Consider the following 20108-nt stretch of genomic DNA (forward strand, 5'->3'; position numbering starts at 1 on the left):
CTTATACACATCTAGATGTGTATAAGAGACAGCATTTGATGTGGCAGGGCTTGCAAACTATTACGGACTATAAAGGGAAGCCCAGCCGCAAGCTGCCCAGTGACACGAGCCTACCACCCGAGCTAAACTACTTCTGGGTGCGCTTCGAGGCAAGCAACACTGAAGCATGCATTAGAGAATCAGCTGTTCCAGACTACTGTGTGATCACGCTCTCCGTAGCCAATGTGAGTAAGACCAGGTCAACATTCACAAGGCCGCAGGGCCAGACGGATTACCAGGACGTGTACTCAGAGCATGCGCTGACCAATTGGCAAGTGTCTTCACTGACATTTTCAACCTGTCCCTGACCGAGTCTGTAATACCTACATGTTTCAAGCAGACCACCATAGTCCACGTGCCCAAGAACACCAAGGTAACTTGCCTAAATGACTACCGATCTGTAGCACTCACGTCGGTAGCTATGAAATGCTTTGAAAGGCTGGTCATGGCTCACATCAACACCGTCATCCCAGAAACCTACTCCAATTCGCATACCGCCCCAACAGATCCACAGATGACGCAATCTCTATTGCACTCCACACTGCCCTTTCCCACTTGGACAAAAGGAACACCTACGCGAAAATGCTGTTCATTGACTACAGCTCAGCGTTCAACACCATAGTGCCCTCAAATTTCATTACTGAGCTAAGGACCCTGGGTCTAAATGCCTCTCTCTACAACTGGATCCTGGACTTCCTGATAGGCCACCCCCCAGGTTGTAAGGGTAGGCAACAACACATCTGCAATGCTGATCCTGAACATGGGGGCCCCTCAGGGGTGTGTGCTTAGTCCCCTCCTGTACTCACTGTTCACCCACAACTGCGTGGCCAAGCACTATTCCAACACCATCCTTAAGTTTGCCAACGACACGACGGGGGGAGGCCTGATCACCAACAATGATGAGAAGAGCCTATAGGGAGGAGGTCAGAGACCGGTCAGTGTGATACCAAGACAACAACCTCTCCCTCAACGTAAACAAGACAAAGGAGATGATCGTGGACTACAGGAAAAGGAGGGTCGAGCATGCGCCCATTCTCATTCTCATCGATGGGGCTGTATTGTAGCAGGTTGAGAGTTTCAAGTTCATTAGTGTCCACATCACCAACAAACTATCATAGTCCAAACACACCAAGACAGTCGTGAAGAGGGCATGACAATGCCTATTCCCCCTCAGGAGACTGAGAAGATTTGGCATGGGTCCTCAGATCCTTAAAAAGTTCTACAGCTGCACCATCGAGAGCATCCTGACAGGTTGCATCAATTCCTGGTATGGCAACTGCTCGGCATCCGACCACAAGGCACTGCAGAGGGTAGTGTGTACGGCCCAGTACATCACTGGGGCCAAGCTCCCTGCCATCCAGGACCTCTATACCAGGCGGTGTCAGCCAAAGACTCCAGTCACCCTAGTCATAGACTGTTCTCTCTGCTACCACACAGCAAGCGGTACTGGAGCACCAAGTCTAGGTCCAAGAGGCTTCTAAGCAGCTTCTACCCCCAAGGCATAACACTGCTGAACAGCTAATCAAACGGCTTCACTGACTATTTGCATTGACCCCCCCTTTTTTTTACGCTGCTGCTACTCGCTGTTTATTATCTATGCATAGTCACTTTACCCCTACCTACATGTACACATTACCTAAATTACCTTGACTAACCTGTACCCCCTGTATATATTGCCTCGTTATTGTTATTTTATTGTGTTATTAGTTTGTTTAGTAAATATTTTCTAAACTCTTATTTTTATTTAAACTGTATTGTTGGTTAATAAGGGCTTGTAAGTAAGCATTTCACAGTAAGGTCTGTTGTATTCGGCGCATGTGAGAAATACAATTTGATTTGATTTAATTTAACTATAAACAGTTGGAATATAACCGACGGCAATAAACTAAATGAGTGTGGTCTCTCCAGTCCACAGCTGGGCCACACTGACTTGACACACGAGAGGGGGAAAAAACTATGGATGAAAGAAAGAGGCTGGGAATGAAATCCTGTGTTCGATAACTGACTAAATAACTCTGTCAAGAGAATGTGACTAATTGGCAACCTGTTGCACTGTGTGTCTCGCCTCTCACGTCCACCTCTGAATCCCCACTCTGGCCCTCCTGATAAATGAACCTCTTAACGTGTGATCATTCTCCTGGAAGGAGACCCCGGCCCCCTGGAGGCCCCTGAGAGAGAGAGAGAGAGAGAGAGAGAGAGAGAGAGAGAGAGAGAGAGAGAGAGAGAGAGAGAAGAGAGAGAGAAGAAAGGAGAGAGAGAGAGAGAGAGAGAGAGAGAGAGAGAGAGAGAGGAGAGAGAGAGAGAGGAGAGAGAGAGGAGAAGAGAGAGAGAGAGAGAGAGAGAGAGAGAGAGAGAGAGAGAGAGAGAAGAGATGAGAGAGAGAGAGAGAGCGAGAGAGAGAAGGAGGGAGAGAGAGAGAGAGAGAGAGAAGAGAGAAGAGGAGAGGAGGTACACCTATAGCTCATCTCTTGGCAGTAGACTGTAGACTACTTTATCACTGACCTCAACCCAGAGTCTCTCAGAGCGTTCACAGTCAGCCCACTGACACCCCTATCAGACCACAGCAAAATCACAGTCTACTGAACAGAGCAATACTCAATCAATGAGGCATCAAAAAGCCAAAAGGAACTGAGTAACATTAAGAAATGCTATGAGGATGGAAGGAATGCAGTTTGGAACCTACAAAAACAATTAGGCAACAGAAATTCAATCCCTTTTAGACAACTTCCTGGGTAAACGTTCCACTGCAATAGTGAAGGTGGTAACTTGGCAGTAGAAAATCTTAACACGTATATTTGACCTCTCAGCTTCCCTATCAAATCAAAAATCTCAAAATAGAAACCGAAGAAAATGAACAACAATGACAAATGGTTTGATAAAGAATGCAAAAATCTAAGAAATAAATTGAGAAACCTGTCCAACCAAAAACATAGAGACCCGGAAAACCTGAGTCTACGCCTTCACTATGGTGAATCACTAAAACAATACAGAATACACTACGGAAAAGAAGGAACAGCACGTCAGAAATCAGCTCAATGTAATTGAAGAATCCATAGACCTCTAACCAATTCTGGGAAAATTGGAAAACACTAAACAACAACAACAACACGAAGAATTATCTATCCAAAATGGAGATGTATGGGTAAACCACACCACAAACAATATACATGATCAAATACAAATCCTAGAATCAACATTAAAGACTACCAGAACCCACTGGATTCTCCCAATTACCTTGAATGAGTTACAGGACAAAATAAAACCCTCCAACCCAAAAAGGCCTGTGGTGTTGATGGTATCCTTAACTTTTACTGCCTCAGAAACCCGGATCCGGGAGCACCCCCCACCCCCCACACACTAATTAGCACCTAGCATAGCTTCAAAAGTAGATAGTAGCATCTAAATATCATTAATCACAAGTCCAAGACACCAGATGAAAGATACAGATCTTGTGAATAAAGCACACCATTTCAGATTTTTAAAATGTGTTACAGGGAAGACAAAATATGTAATCTATTAGCTAAACACGTTAGCAAAAATACACCACTATTCTAACTCCATCAGTTTCTTACTCCTTCAGGTGCTATCACCAATTCGGCTCAACTAAGATATTGATATCCACTAACCAAGAAAAAACCTCTTCAGATGACAGTCTGATAACATATTATGGTATAGGATAGTTTTTTGTTAGAAAAAGTGCATATTAGGTAGAAATCACAGTTCACATTGCACCCACCATCACAAATCGACTAGAATTACTAGATAGAGCAACGTGTATGACCAATTTACTCATCATAAAACATTTCATAAAAATAGACAAAGCATAGCAATGGAAAGACCCAGTTTCTTGTGATTTCAGACCATATTTCAGATTTTCTAAGCGTTTTCAGCGAAAACACAATAATCGATAAGTTAGCATACCACATGAACAAACGTTCCAGAGCATCGATTCCAGCCAAAGAGCGCTATAACTAATCACCCGCAAAATATATTAATTTTTCCATAACCTTCTCAGAATTCTTCCGATGACACTCCTGTAACATCATTTTACAATATACATATACAGTTTGTTCGAAAGGTGCATATTTAGCCATACAAAAACGCGTGGTTACACAATAAAAATACTAGGAAATCAAGCCTCAATATGTCTGACGTCATCTATCAGAGTGATCTAGTTTAATTGAAAGCTAATCATAACTTGACTAAAAAATACAGGGTTTACAGGAATCGAAAAGACAAATTAGTTCTTAATGCAACCGCGGATTTACATTTTTTAAAAATTATCCTTACTTTTCAATACAGGGTTGGCCAATGTGAAGCTATACAAACAAAAATGGCGAATGATGCGTTTAAAATATTTGAACAAAACACGGTTTATCATATTAAATATTGCTTACTTTTGAGCTGTTCTTCCATCATATTCTTGGGCAATGTATCCTTTCTATGTTATAAACGTCTTTTGGTCGATAGATTCCTCTGTCCTTCGAAATGTCCATCACCAACGACCGACTCCCTAAAACGTGTGTCCAAACTTTCAGAACGCACACAAAGAAATTCCTCAAAATCGCACTAAACGGATATAAATGATATAAAACGGTTCAAATTCAACTACATTATGATGTTTTTAACAACTATAAACGACTGAAAACATGACCGGAGAAATATTCCTGGTTAAGAAAACGATTTGGAACGAGACAGGTCCGATGGCCTTCACGCTTGAGGCGCACATTGAGAAAGAGGGGTCTCTGTACATTTTTGTCATTTATAATGGCTGTGAACGTCCCATCGATTTCATTGAAAACGTGATGACGTACAGACACCAGAGGAAGACGTAGGCAGTGTCGTTTCTCATAGCATTCACTGTGGCCATTATAAAGACCCCAGATCAGAGGTAAAAATTTCTGAAATCTGAACCCTGTCATGACAAGTGCTGTAGAAATTGTTCTGTACCCACTCAGAGACAAAATTTCAACTCCTATAGAAACTATAGACTGTTTTCTATCCAATAATAACAATAATATGCATATTGTACGATCAAGAATTGAGTACGAGGCAGTTTAATTGGAAATGTAAAAAAAAAAATAATGCTAAACAGCCTCCCCTATTGACAAAAGGTTAATGAATGATCAAATATACAGACAACAAATTCCAATTGGCTATATTAAAACTCTTTAACATCGTCCTTAGCTCTGGCATCTTCCCCAATATTTGGAACCAAGGACTGATCACCCAATCCACAAAAGTGGAGACAAATTTGACCCAATAACTACCGTGGAATATGCGTCAACAGTAACCTTGGGAAAATACTCTGCATTATCATTAACAGCAGACTCGTACATTTCCTCAATGAAAACAATGTACTGAGCAAATGTCAAATTGGCTTTTTACCAAATTACCGTACAACAGACCATGTATTCACCCTACACACCCTAATTGACACCACAACAAACCAAAACAAAGGCAGTCTCTCATGCTTTGTTGATTTCAAAAAGCCTTCGACTCAATTTGGCATGAGGGTCTGCTATACAATTGATGGAAAGTGGTGTTGGGGGTAAAACATACGACATCATAAAATCCATGTACACAAACAACAAGTGTGCGGTTAAAATTGGCAAAAAACACACACAATTTCTTCACACAGGGTCATGGGGTGAGACAGGGATGCAGCTTAAGCCCCACCCTCTTCAACATATATATCAACGAATTGGCGCGGGCACTAGAACAGTCTGCAGCACCCGGTCTCACCCTACTAGAATCCGAAGTCAATGTCTACTGTTGCTGAGGATCTGGTGCTTCTGTCACCAACCAAGGAGGGCCTACAGCAGCACCTAGATCTTCTGCACAGATTCTGTCAGACCTGGGCCCTGACAGTAAATCTCAGTAAGACCAAAATAATGGTGTTCCAAAAAAGGTCCAGTCCCCAGGACACAAATTCCATCTAGACACCGTTGCCCTAGAGCACCACAAAAAACTATACATACTCGGCCTAAAACATCAGCACCACAGGTAGCTTCCACAGAGCTGTGAACGATCTGAGAGACAAGGCAAGAAGGGCATTCTATGCCATCAAAAGGAACATAAATTTACAACATACCAATTAGGATCTGGCTAAAAATACTTGAATCAGTCATAGAGCCCATTGCCTTTATGGTTGTGAGGTCTGGGGTCCGCTCACCAACCAAGATTTCACAAAATGGGACAAAACCAAATTGAGACTCTGCATGCAGAATTCTGCAAAAATATCCTCCGTGTACAACGTAGAACACCAAATAATGCATGCAGAGCAGAATTAGGCCGATACCCACTAATTATCAAAATCCAGAAAAGAGCCGTTAAATCTACAACCACCTAAAAGGAAGCGATTCCCAAACCTCTCCATAACAAAGCCATCACCTACAGAAGATGAACCTGGAGAAGAGTCCCCTAAGCAAGCTGGTCCTAGGGCTCTGTTCACAAACACAAACACACCCACAGAGCCCCAGGACAACAGCACAATTAGACCCAACCAAATCATGAGAAACAAAAAGATAATTCTTGACACACATTGGAAAGAATTAACAAAAAACAGAGCAACTAGAATGCTATTTGGCCCTAAACAGAGAGTATACAGTGGCAGAATACTGACCACTGTGACTGACCCAACTTAAGGAAAGCTTTGACTATGTACAGACTCAGTGAGCATAGCCTTGCTATTGAGAAAGGCCGCGTAGGCAGACATGGCTCTCAAGAGAAGACAGGCTATGTGCTCACTGCCCACAAAATGAGGTGGAAACTGAGCTGCACTTCCTAACCTCCTGCCCAATGTATGACCATATTAGAGAGACATATTTCCCTCAGATTACACAGATCCACAAAGAATCAAAAACAATCCAATTTTGAATAATCCCATATCTACTGGGTGAAATTCCACAGTGTGCCATACACGCAAGCAAGATTTGTGACCTGTTGCACACAAGAAAGGGCAACCAGTGAAGAACAACCCCATTGTAACAACCCATATTTATGTTTATTTATTTTAACTTGTGTGCTTTAACCATTTGTACATTGTTACAACACTGTATATATATAATATGACATTTGTCATGTCTTTATTGTTTTGAAACTTCTGTATGTGTAATGTTTACTGTTATTTTTATTGTTTATTTCACTTTTGTATATTATCTACCTCACTTGCTTTGGCAATGTTAACACATGTTTCCCATTGCCAATAAAGCCCCTTGAATTGAAATTGAATTGAATTGAATGGAGAGAGAGAGAGAGAGAGAGAGAGAGAGAGAGAGAGAGAGAGAGAGAGAGAGAGAGAGAGAGAGAGAGAGAGAGAGAGAGAGAGAGAGAGAGAGAGAGAGAGAGAGAGAGAGAGAGAGAGAGAGAGAGAGAGAGAGAGAGAGAGAGAGAAGAGAGAGAAAAGAGAGAGAAGAGAGAGAGAGAGAGAGAGAGAGAGAGAGAGAGAGAGAGAGATTTTACATCTAGGCTCTGTGGTGGGCCAGCCTTGGAGGCAGTAGAGGACAGACAGAGACAGACACACAGGCAGAGGGGTCTTGGTTTTCAGCCAGTCACGGTTCCTTGGCGTCTGATTGATAGATCTCCGTTACAAGCCCCGCAAACTCACTGGATACCCACTACTTCAGTTGGCTTCTACACCTGCATTGCTTGCTGTTTGGGGTTTTAGGCTGGGTTTCTGTACAGCACTTTGAGATATCAGCTGATGTAAGAAGGGCTATATAAATAAATTTGATTTGATATGATATGTTGAAGACCTAGTCTTTAGTCTATGAGCCAGACAGCCTCTCTTTCCTTCTAGGAGTATGAGTAGGGTTTGGGCTTTTTCCTGACCACATGAATGCAGCAGTAACTCTGGGCTAACGTTATAGGATACAGTATAGATAATGATTTAACTCCCCATCTCTGTGTCATACTGATTCCCCCTCCCCTACTTCACTCTTTATTTATTTCTCTCTTTCTATTTCTCTGTATGCTACACTTTCTATTCCTTAACTCTCTCTTTCCTCTTCTCTCCCACTTCCGTGTTTATCTCTCGCCCTTCTCCTTGCAGACTATTTATGGACTAAATAGGCTTGACCCTACCAGCTGCTGCACAGTCTAAGTAAATTATATCTACCTCCCACCCTAGTGTACGTAGTGAAGTAGGGTGATATGTGATGCAGCATCCGTCCTCGGTACTATCATTGTGCCTCTGCATCCTCTGCATGCGACATCATGATGCCTTATTATGATATCTTCTGTTGTGTTTGATGTGTTCCAGGAAGCAGGAACTGCTGACCATCTCCAACGTGCCCTTGGGAGATTGCCCCCCGTCGCCCCCCCGCACAGCCCCGCCCACCATGAAGGTAGGACACGTACCACCTCATGCCCGTCTCATTGACACCATTTTCACACTACAGAGCAGAGTTGAACCCGAGCCAAGCTGGCATGGTTACCCATCCACCATAGTTGCTGGAACCGTGCTGGAAAGGACAGTGTGGTAGGTAAATACCCAAGTGAGCACGGTATTGTTTGGCTCTGTGCAATAGTGTGAAAAACTGAAAATGGTGTCAGTGCACTGTAAAAGGAATAGTGTTGATGACGCATAGTGAGTCAGCTCTATGAGGCCTGGGTGGGCTTCATTCACTGTTCATAGAGGGTAACTCTTTAGAGGTCATAGTAGAGACTAGAGAGAGGCAGAGGGAGCTGCCAGATTCAATAAGATCTAACACTTGTCTTTCTGTGGACTATTTTAATGTAGGGCCGTTATTTATATATATATATATATATGTATATATATGTATAAATATAGACAGTACCAGTCAAAAGTTTTGACACACCTACTCATTCCAGGGTTTTTCTTTATTTGTGCTATTTTCTACATTGTAGAATAAAAGTGAAGACGTCAAAACTATGAAATAACACATATGGAATCATGTAGTAACCAATAAAGTGTTAATCAAATCAAAATATATTTTATATTTGAGATTCTTCAAAGTAGCCACCCTTTGACAGCTTTGCATTCGCTCAACCAGCTTCACGAGGTAGTCACCTGGAAGGCATTTCAATTAACAGGTGTAGCTTGTTAAAAGTACATTTGTGGAATTTCTTTCCTTCTTAATGCGTTTGAGCCAATTAGTTGTGTTGTGACAAGGTACGGGTGGTATACAGAAGCTAGCCCTATTTGGTAAAACACCAAGTCCATATTATGGCAAGAACAGCTCAAATAAGCAAAGAGAAACGACAGTCCATCATTACTTTATGATAGGAAGGTCAGTCAATCCGTAAATGTCCAAGAACTTTGAAAGTTTCTTCAAGTGCAGTCGAAAAAACACCATTAAGCGTTATGATGAAACTGGCTCTCATGAGGAGCGCCACAGGAAAGGTAGACCCAGAGTTACCTCTGCTGCAGAGGATAAGTTCATTCGATTTTTGTTGCGTCACCTTGAAGCAGGCTGGCCCCCCTTCTCTAGTCTGCAAGGAGAGGGCGAGAGATAAACACGGAAGTGGGATAGAAGAGGAAAGAGAGAGTTAAGGAATAGAAAGTGTAGCATACAGAGAAATAGAAAGAGAGAAATAAATAAAGAGTGAAGTAGGGGAGGGGGAATCAGTATGACACAGAGATGGGGAGTTAAATCATTATCTATACTGTATCCTATAGTGTACATACATGATGAGGCTATTACTATGCCTAGTACCTCTTCTATTGATTCATGTACTGCACTGTTGTGGGACCCAGTACACAAGCATTTTGCTGCACCTTTTATACCTGCTGTCAATTGTGTACGTAACAAATACGATTTGATTTGGGATTATTCATAGTCAATCCCTTGATCAGTCATTAACATAGTGTGATGATACTGACTGGGTTTTTAAAGGCAATAAACAACTTCTCTCATAGCAAACGGCCTATGCAGCATCCATGCTAGTCAGATTTTTTTTTTTCTAGTTTCAAAATTGACTAAAAAGTGTAAATAGGATCATTTGGTCTTTCAAGTCAGTCTCGTCCAAACCTGAGTTTTGTAATTGAGTTCATCATGACTTACTTGAGGGTTGGGTTTTGATTTCAACGATGCTCATTTGACCATTGACAGGAGATAGACATCTGCGGTGATTGCGCTCTATCCAATCCTAGCGCAGATCACACACACGCTACAGTGAGACAGACCTGCCCATCAGAGCAGCAGATCTGACTTTGTTTACACAAGACAACACCTTGTGCATTTTTTTACTTGAGAAATACTGCACCAAACAACTTAGCCGGATGTAAAATTACACAATAAATATTTTTGAAAATCTTAAATGAATTCTGACTACTTTGAGGAGGTAATACCGGCTTTGTTCCTATGGTGTCTCATGGGGGACAAACATCAGTACACATCGAACCACACCCTCAAGACTGAAGTCTAGTTTTTCTTAATGAGCAGTAGAGAAACAAAGAATCGCTGCGTTCAGACGCTCTTTAAAGGTCCGGTACGTAGCTTTGTGGGCCGACCCGACGAATTCACATACTATGAGGGCACAAGGCGAGACCCAGATGCAGATGGTCCTAGAGTCTTAGATGTTTATTCATCCTAAAAGGGGTAGGCAAGAGAATGGTTGTGTACAGGCAAAAGGTCAAAACCAGTTCAGAGTCCAGTAGGTACCAAAGGGCGGGCAGGCAGGCTCGAGGTCAGGGCAGGCATAAATAATAAATGATAAATACACTGGGGAAAATAAGCGACACCTGGAGGGGGTGGAGACAATCACGAGGTCAGGTGAAACAGATCAGGGTGTGACACATACAATGTGAATTATAGATCTGTCATTCTCATTGAAAGCCAATTTGATATGCAGTCTATGCTTACCGATACAATGACATCATCTGGTTGTAAGGACATCATTTGCACCCAATTCAGCCCGCTGGAGTTGTGCTACTCACTGCTAGTAGCTGGTATGGCATAGCTTGTTTGCTGTTGTTCCAGACATCTCTAGTAGTATAGTGAAGCGGCCAGGCTGACACTTCTCTGACAGAATACTTCACACGTGTGTTTGTGTGCGTGTGTGCACACATACACACATTTCATAATGTAATGAGTCATTTTGTAAGGAACCACTTCCGTGTCTCAAGTCTTCCTTATTCTAAGACAAAAAGAAAGTGTGTAAACAGCCTATTGAAAATGTTAATGTTCCTTTTCCTGAACCAGAGGATTCAAATGAAAAGAGTTGAAAGAGGATGAAATGAAATGTGAGTAGACACACAGGCAGGACCTGTTCCACCTAGTCAATGAACAACAGGACTTTCCTGTTTGTGGCTTTGAATGCCATAAGAGGAAGCTGAACATAGCAGAGAGCACTCATTTCTCACATTCTCCAAGGAGAAAATAAAGGACGAGGGAGGTTTTGTTTGAAGAAAGGGTTGTTGGAGGCAGAAATAAAGGAAATGAAGGCGTTGAAGACCAGGTTGTGAAAGAAAAGGAAGCAAGAGCGAGAGCTGTTTTTGTTGAATTAACAGTGGAAGTTTTTGTTCTAGTCCGACTGAGGAGCCAGAAGAGTTAAGTGAATATTGCAGTGTTGTGTTGTGGTACAGGATGTCTTGATGACAGCTCACTCTAGTACTGTGTAACTGCTTCATTTGTTAAGAGGTGACAACTGGTACATTTGGTTGAGAGAAAGTGTGATTGAAAGAGTGTTTGCAATGGGGGAAAAGTGTGTCTATGCTGTTGACGGTAAAAGACACACACCGCGCACGCACGCACATACACTGCACTGTTGGAACTAGAAACGTAAACACTTCGCTGCACCTGCGATAATATCGGCCTATTTGTGTACACGACCAATCCAATTTGATTGGATTTGACACACACACACACAGTCTGAGAACCCCTGTCAGAGGCCCACAACACGCCACCCCCACCCGCCCCCTGCTGCTTTTCTCCCAGTGCCCAGAGTTGGAGTCAGCTGCGCAGGCAGGAGAGCAGTGGAGACTGGCCTCTCTGGAGCTCTGTGGTTCTGGTTCGATCTCCACCCAGGCTAGCGGAATGCTAACAGAATGCTAATGATGACTCAGGTACTGTTCTTACTGTAGCTGTTATCAGGGATCATTAGGAAGAGCTCCCATACTTTATTGTACATTATGGCTTACTGTCTGTCCAGTTAATTCCAATAGTTTAGTAGTTGAGTTACACATTGCCTCTGCAGGAGGTTTAGTAATGCCGATATTTCTTATATGCGATAAGAGTTGAATTACCACCAGATAATACGAGCTAGTATGACAGGTTTTACTTTCAAGTGCATTCAATGCATGTACGTCAATGGCGCATGTACATTCAAGATTTACCCCAGTGTTTTACCCAAAAGGCTCAGACTTTTCTGTTTCCAACTACGCGGGCCCGAACCCATGTCTCACTGGGCCATGGCTCTGGTGGACCTGCTCTCACTTGGGGACAAAGCCAGGCCGCTGGTACTTTTCAGCTGGTGTTTACATAACAATGACTGTCTGTGGACTTCTCACCTTCTCACCAAGCAACTGTTTTGATTCTGCAGAGGTTGTGATTCTGCTCTTCACCAGTCTTCACTGTCAGCCCTAGCTATGAAAACCCAATTTCCCTAGTATAACATAAGGGTATATATTATACACTAGTGCAACACTGGTGTTACAGTCAAAAGGCAACGATAGTGCTGTGGCCTCTGGGTGAATATTGGTTACGTGCTGAGCGCCTGGAGACCGTGGTGTTAGAATCCTCCCAGCGCCAGTCCTTCCCTCTAATCTTGGTGTGGACAGCGCAGGGCGCAGCAGGTTTCCCCGGGAGATAAGAGAGAGAGCGAGAGAGAGATGTTGCTGAGCTCCGCTTAGTCTCTGTGGAGGGCCAGGTAGTAAAGGGCAGAGAGAGAAAGAGAGAGAGCAATACAGAGGGGGAGATATATATATATATATATATATAGTGCATTGGGGAAAGTATTCAGACCCCTTAACTTTTTCCACATTTTGTTACGTTACAGCCTTTTTCTAAAATGTATTAAATCGTTTTTTTCCTCTCGTCAATCTACACACAATACGTCACAATGACAAAGCAAAAACAGGTTTTTAGAAATGTTTACAGATATATTTCAAAAAATGATATCACATTTACATAAGTATTCAGACCCTTTACTCAGTACTTTGTTGAAGCACCTTTCGCAGCGATTACAGCCTTGAGTCTTCTTGGGTATGATGCTACAAGCCTGGTACACCTGTATTTGGGGAGTTTCTACAATTCTCTGCAGATCCTCTAAAGCTATGTCAGGTTGGATGGGGAGCGTTGCTGCACAGCAATTTTCAGGTCTCTCCAGACATGTTCGATCTGGTTCAAGTCCGGGTTCTGGCTGGGCCACTCAAAGGCATTCAGAGACTTGTCCCGATACCACTCCTGCATTGACTTGGCTGTGTGCTTAGGGTCGTTGTCCTGTTGGAAGGTGAACCTTCGCTGCAGTCTGAGGTCCTGAGTGCTCTGGAGCAGGTTTTCATCAAGGATCTCTCTTTACTTTGCTCCGTTCATCTTTGCCTCGATCCTGACTAGTCTCCCAGTCCCTGCCACTGAAAAACATCCCCACAGCATGGTGCTGCCACCACCATACTTCACCGTAGGGATGGTGCCAGGTTTCCTCCAGACGTGACACTTGCACATCAGGCCAAAGAGTTCAATCTTGGTTTCATCAGACCAGAAAATCTTGTTTCTCATGATCTGAGAGTCTTTACGTGCCTTTTGGCAAACTCCAAGCGGGCTGTCATGTGCGTTTTACTAAGGAGTGGCTTCCATCTGGCCACTACCATAAAGGCCTGATTGGTGGTGCTGCAGAGATGGTTGTCTTTCTGGAAGGTTCTCCCATCTCCACAGAGGCACTCTAGAGCTCTGTCAGAGTGTCCATTGGGTTATTGGTCACCTCCCTGACCAAGGCCCTTCTCCCCCGATTGCTCAGTTTGGCCAGGTGGCCAACTCTAGGAAGAGTCTTGGTGGTTCCAAACTTCTTCCATTTAAGAATGATGGAGGCCACTGTGTTCTTGGGGAACTTCAATGCTGCAGAATTTTTTTGGTACCCTTCCCCAGATCTGTCCCTCGACACAATCCGGTCTCGGAGCTGTATTCCTTCGACCTCATGGTTTGATTTTTGCTCTGCCATACACTGTCAACTGTGGGACCTTTCTAAATCATGTCCAATCAATTGAATTTACCACAATTGGACTCAAATCAAGTTGTAGAAACATCTCAAGGATGATCAATGGAAACAGGATGCACCTGACCTCAATTTCGAGTCTCATAACAAAGGGTCTGAATACTTCTGTGAATAAGGTATTTCTGTTTCTTATGTTTAATACATTTACAAAACATTGTCATTATGAGGTATTGTGTGTAGATTGATGAGTACAAACATGTATTTAATCAATTTTAGAATAAGGCTTTAATTAACGTAACAAAATGTGAAAAAGGCAAGGGATCTGAATACTTTCCAAAGGCACTGTATATATATAGAGAGAGAGAGAGAGAGAAGAGAGAGAGAGAGAAGAGAGAGAGCAGAGAGAGAGCAGAGAGAGAGAGAGCGAGCAGGATAGACAGACAGATGGATGGGTATTTTACATCTAGACTCTGGAGGCAGTAGATGACAGACAGACCCGATCTCTTGGTTCTCAGCCGGTCCAGGCTCCGCTCACGACACGGTTCCTCTCTGATTGGTGTCCGATTGATAGATCTCCATCTGACCCCTAGGACTCCCCCCACGGCCCCCAGTAGTTCCCTCACCTTAGACGGGGGACGACGATGAATCACCAAGGTTACAGTGCCCATCTGTAGGGCTGTGTGAGCCTGGCTCATTGTGTTGACTCTGTGGGACTAGCTGTGTGGGTTTAGGACTCTGTGGCAGGTTAATGTATAACTAAATGACAACTCCCACTGCACTGACAGCTGTGGGATTAGCATGTTCACCTGAGCTCAGGTGGATTGGATATCCCAGTGCTAAAGTAAAGAGATGTTTTTACTGCTGTGAAATTGATAATTTCCCTGGTTTTCCTGGTTTTCAGAGTACTAGGTTGTATGTCTCAAGGTAAGACATGGGTTTTCCAGGTCTTGGTGGGTTTTAGTGGTATTGCTGGTGGTGTTCGACTATGATATAACATGTTGCTGAAATCCCGTGGGTTTAATGACTGCGTTGATATGGAGTTATCAGTACCTGTGTAGATAGGGAATCAGTAATTTCAGTGATCAATTGAAGCCCACACCTTGCAAAGCATTTGAGTTCAGCTTTGTCATTAGTGTTTGCATAAGATATTACATAAAAAGTACATTTAACTGCCATTAGGCTCACTGTATGAAAAGGGGCATTTTGTTTTGACTGCCTTTGTCTGCATTCTCTACTTGCCAACCTTGAAACCTGTGATTCAAACAATGTAGTTGGTTGTGTTCCTCATCCGTTGTGCTTTTAGCATATTTCCCGAGTATGACTTTTGACTGTCACATAGAGAGCTATGTGTTTGTTGATTGACTGTCCTTCATTATAAAGACACGAAAAGGCCAGGACAACACTGTATAAAACAATGTTTCAATCCAAGATGGATCTTCTTCCGGTCAACAACCCTCAAGGCCTTGTTGTTTCTCTGTAGAGTTTTTCTTTCCATCACCTATTAAATCATTTTTTAAAATCTCATATTCTATCTAAATAATGTTTTTGACTCGTCCTTTGCTTATTTATAATATTTATAATGACTGGTATTTGCCCAGACCGTTGTGTTGTTTGTGAATTTGGAAAGCAGGGTCACACAGAAAAGCTGCTTATTATCATAGGGCCTACTTAATAACACTTTTTGGGAAGGAAATCTATTTTCATAGTAGTTGGTCATATTCCATAGAAATCTTAGACAGCTACTTTAAGTATAATGGGATCATGTGTTAATTACAACTTTACTTCCCGATCTCCACTCTCATTGAGCTCAGACTGGTCCCTATATTGACATGAGTTATTTGAAATGTTTGATGATTATTACAATAATGATAATGCACTACATTTATTACCAATATTTAGTTGTCTGTACTTTCATTCTTTACATTTTTTACCATCATCCTGTCAATAAGAAGGCCCAACAACAGCCCATTATTTTTCTGGAGTGACTGTTTTGAGGAAGTGGAGTAGGCTTGGTTATCTGTGTTTGTATAACATACTGTACATATGGGTGTGAGAGGGTGTAGGACTGTCTTTCCTTATGTGTTCTGCCTCAGTTCAATGAGCTCTTATTGGGAACCAGGGTGGAAATGCTGCTCGCTGGAGATGATCGCGGTGTGATAATTGTAGTTACTGGGTTTGAGTAGTTTCAGGTCACGTTCAAGGCTACATTGCAGACTGCCCAGTCAGGCATCAGATTTCTATATCACATGACGTGTTTAGCTCGTGTACCTCTCAATGTTGTCAGCCTGGAACGTAGCCTCGGTGACCAGACCTCTCTCCATGTCCATAGAAATACCCCCCAAAAAACATTGGTCACACTTAAAAAAGGATCAGACCCTTTTTTTCCAATTTTCGCCTAAATGACATACCCAAATCTAACTGCCTGTAGCTCAGGACCTGAAGCAAGGATATGCATATTCTTGATACCATTTGAACGGAAACACTTTGAAGTTTGTGGAAATGTTAAATTAATGTAGGAGAATATAACACATTAGATCTGTTAAAAGATAATGCAAAGAAAAAAACATTGTTTGTTTTTGTTTTTTTGGTACCATCTTTGAAATGTAAGAGAAAGGCTAATATATGACTTAGGAATCTAGGCGCAATTTAGATTTTGCCCACTAGATGGCAACAGTGTATGTGCAAAGCTTTAGACTGATCCAATTAACCATTGTATATCTGTTCAAAAGTTTGTATCAAGACTGCCCAAATGTGCCTAATTGGTTTATTAATCACTTTTCAAGTTCATAACTGTGCACTCTCCTCAAACAATAGCATGGTATACTTTCACTGTAATAGCTACTGTAAAGTGGACAGTACAGTTAGATTAACAATAATTTAAGCTTTCTGCCAATATCAGATATGTCTATGTCCTGGGAAATGTTCTTGTTACTTACAACCTCATGCTAATCGCATAAGCCTACGTTAGCTCAACCGTCCTACGGGAGACCCACCGATCCTGTCGTTTTTAAACCATCTCACACTGGTGTTATGCTTTGTGGACATCACAAAGCCATACCTCAACCTATACCAAATAAACCCTAATTGAAAATATCCTCCATTAATTAATTTAGTGCTTATTTAGGAAATGCAGTGCACTCTACTTCTAGTGATCACATTGGTCCAGGACAATTTGATACGCTAGAACTGCATTCATTCTAACTGTATGACATTGTAGTAAAATAATCAACTCTGTTTCTCTGTTTGTTTCAGTCTGCCGAGTTCTTCGACATGCTGGAAAGGATGCAGGTAAGACTCCTCCTTCTCCTTCCTCTTTCTCTTCCTTCTCTGCTTCCTTCTCTTCTCTCTAAGTTCCCACTGCTGCTGGCATGGACGTGGTGATGAAAGCACGACACGTTCATCACTTTCTGAGATTTTAATCAAGGGTCCTCCCCTAACGAGCAGAAGGGTCCGTTATTAAGCCACAGGAGTTTGGAGGGGGAACGCGGGCCGCCCTTAATTTGAGGAGCCGAGAAACACCGGGTCCAATCTCTGGTCCTGATTGAGTAATGAGCCAAACCAGACCAAGTTAACGAGCTCCCTCTAAAAAAAACATTGATTTCTCTGACCTGTTCTGCTGCACTGTGTCTATGGGGTTCTGGGATCTTCTGTGGGATTGGGGTTTTAGGCAGGATGTGGGCAGGAAGAGGGTGGGTGGTGGTGGCAGCTCTGCCACGCCAATTTGGGGACAGTGGGTGAGCTTTTGAAAGAAAGAGAGAGAGTGAGCGGAGGAGGACAGGAGATCGATAGCGCATGATAACAAGTGGGCGAGGAGGAATGAGGACAGAGGCCACACAGGCCCGCTGCCACCTCTGAGCCAGTCCTTACCAGACCCCTCTCTGTCCCCACAGCGCCACATCGACCTGCACTACTAACTAGACTAGAGTAATCGATGGCCGAACAGTTGAAAGGCCTCTATCTGGAATGGTTGATCACAAAGCCCGTCTCAGAGGGATCGAAGATGGATGTATTAAGACAGACCCCTAGCTTTGATCTAACCCAGCGGTGTTGACAAGTAGTCCCCCTCTGAGCTATAGCGGTTCCCCCATCCCCTCCACTGTCTGTCTCTCTGAGCTAGCCTGGTCCCTGATCTGTTATTGCTGTATTGCCAACTCCTATGGTCATTGTCAATACAGCACAAACAGATCTGGGACCAGGCAGCAAGCATCACTGGAGGATGAGGACCATTCAAACACATGCAGAGAGTGCTTAGATCAGGGCTGCCCAACCCTCTTCCTGGAGATCTACTGCTCTATGACTTTTCAGTCCAACCCTAATTTAACACACCGGATACTACTTATTAGCTGCTCAACAAGACCTTAACCAGCTGAATCAGATATGTTAAATTAGGGTTGGACTGAAAACCTACAGGACAGTAGATCTCCAGGAAGAGTGTTGGGCAGCCCTGGCTTAGATAGATAGACAGACCAGTCTGTGCGTTGACCACTGCTTAGATAGACAGACCAGTCTGTACGTTGAACACTGCTTAGATAGACATTACCATCTGTACATCTGTACGCTGAACACTGCTTAGACAGACAGACCAGTCTGTACGTTGACCACTGCTTAAGATAGACAGACCAGTCTGTGCGTTGACCAACTGCTTAGATAGACAGACCAGTCTGTACGTTGACCACTGCTGAGTAGAAGACCAGTCTGTACGATTGACCCCTGCTTAGCATAGACAGCCAGTCTGTACGTTGACCACTGCTTGATAGACAGACCAGTTCTGTGCGTTAACACTGCTTAGATAGACAGACCAGTCTGTACGTTGACCACTGCTTAGACAGACAGACCAGTCTGTACGTTGACCACTGCTTAGATAGACAGACCATCTGTGCGTTGACCACTGCTTAGATAGACACCAGTCTGTACGGTTGACCACTGCTTAGACAGACAGACAGTCTGTACGTTGACACTGCTTAGACAGACAGACCAGTCTGTACGTTGACCACTGCTTAATAGACAGACCAGTCTGGCGTTGACCACTGCTTAGATAGACAGACCAGTCTTAACTTGTGACCACTGCTTAGATAGACAACCAGTCTGTACGTTGACCACTGCTTAGATAGACAGACCAGTCTGTACGTTGACCACTGCTTAGATAGACAGACCAGTCTGTGCGTTGAACACTGCTTAGATAGACAGACCAGTCTGTACGTTGACCACTGCTTAGATAGACAGATCAGTCTGTGCGTTAGACCACTGCTTAGATAGACAGACCAGTCTGGTACGTTGACACTGCTTAGATAGACAGACCAGTCTGTACGTTGACCACTGCTTAGATAGACAGACCAGTCTGTGCATTGACCACTGCTTAGATAGACAGACCAGTCTGTACGTTGACCACTGCTTAGATAGACAGACCAGTCTGTACGTTGACCACTGCTTAGATTAGACAGACCAGTCTGTACGTTGACCACTGCTTGAGTAGACAGACCAGTCTGTGCGTTGAACACTTGCTTAGATAGACAGACCAGTCTGTACGTTGACCACTGCTTAGATAGACAGACCAGTCTGTACGTTGAACACTGCTTAGATAGAAGACCAGTCCTGTGCGTTGACCACTGCTTAGATAGACAGACCCTCACCAGCTGACTAAATCAGATAATGGAGGTAGGGATAAGGATGCAGTTTAAGTCTGGTGACTATGATAGTCGAACTAGTCCGAATGGCTGGCTTTCATTCCGGTACCAGAGCTATACAGAGTAGTGTGTTTTGTCTACCAATGAAAATACTTAAGTGAAATAATGAAACTAGTTGATATATGACTTAGATATGATCTAGGAGTGCTGGTAGTAAACTCTGAGGAACTTTGTTGCTGGTAGGTTCGAGCGCTCCAGAGCATTGCCCACAAAGAAGTCTTTCTCCACAGGTCTTTCCGCATAGATTGTGTAATTGTGCGCAATTCAGGA

General features: G+C 43.2%; 1 protein-coding gene across 1 annotated transcript in view; it reads left to right on the forward strand.

Annotated features, from left to right (window-relative positions):
• LOC111949738 (rap1 GTPase-activating protein 2-like) overlaps positions 1–20108 on the forward strand; it is a 62625-nt gene that overhangs the window by 16533 nt on the left and 25984 nt on the right. Inside the window, exons 2-3 of the mRNA XM_070433967.1 lie at positions 8303–8387; positions 17407–17531. Of these exons, the coding sequence (XP_070290068.1) occupies positions 8303–8387; positions 17407–17531 (210 nt within the window). The remainder of the gene's footprint in view (positions 1–8302; positions 8388–17406; positions 17532–20108) is intronic.

This window comes from Salvelinus sp. IW2-2015, linkage group LG22 (genome assembly GCF_002910315.2).
Source record: "Salvelinus sp. IW2-2015 linkage group LG22, ASM291031v2, whole genome shotgun sequence".
NCBI classification, from domain to species: domain Eukaryota; kingdom Metazoa; phylum Chordata; class Actinopteri; order Salmoniformes; family Salmonidae; genus Salvelinus; species Salvelinus sp. IW2-2015.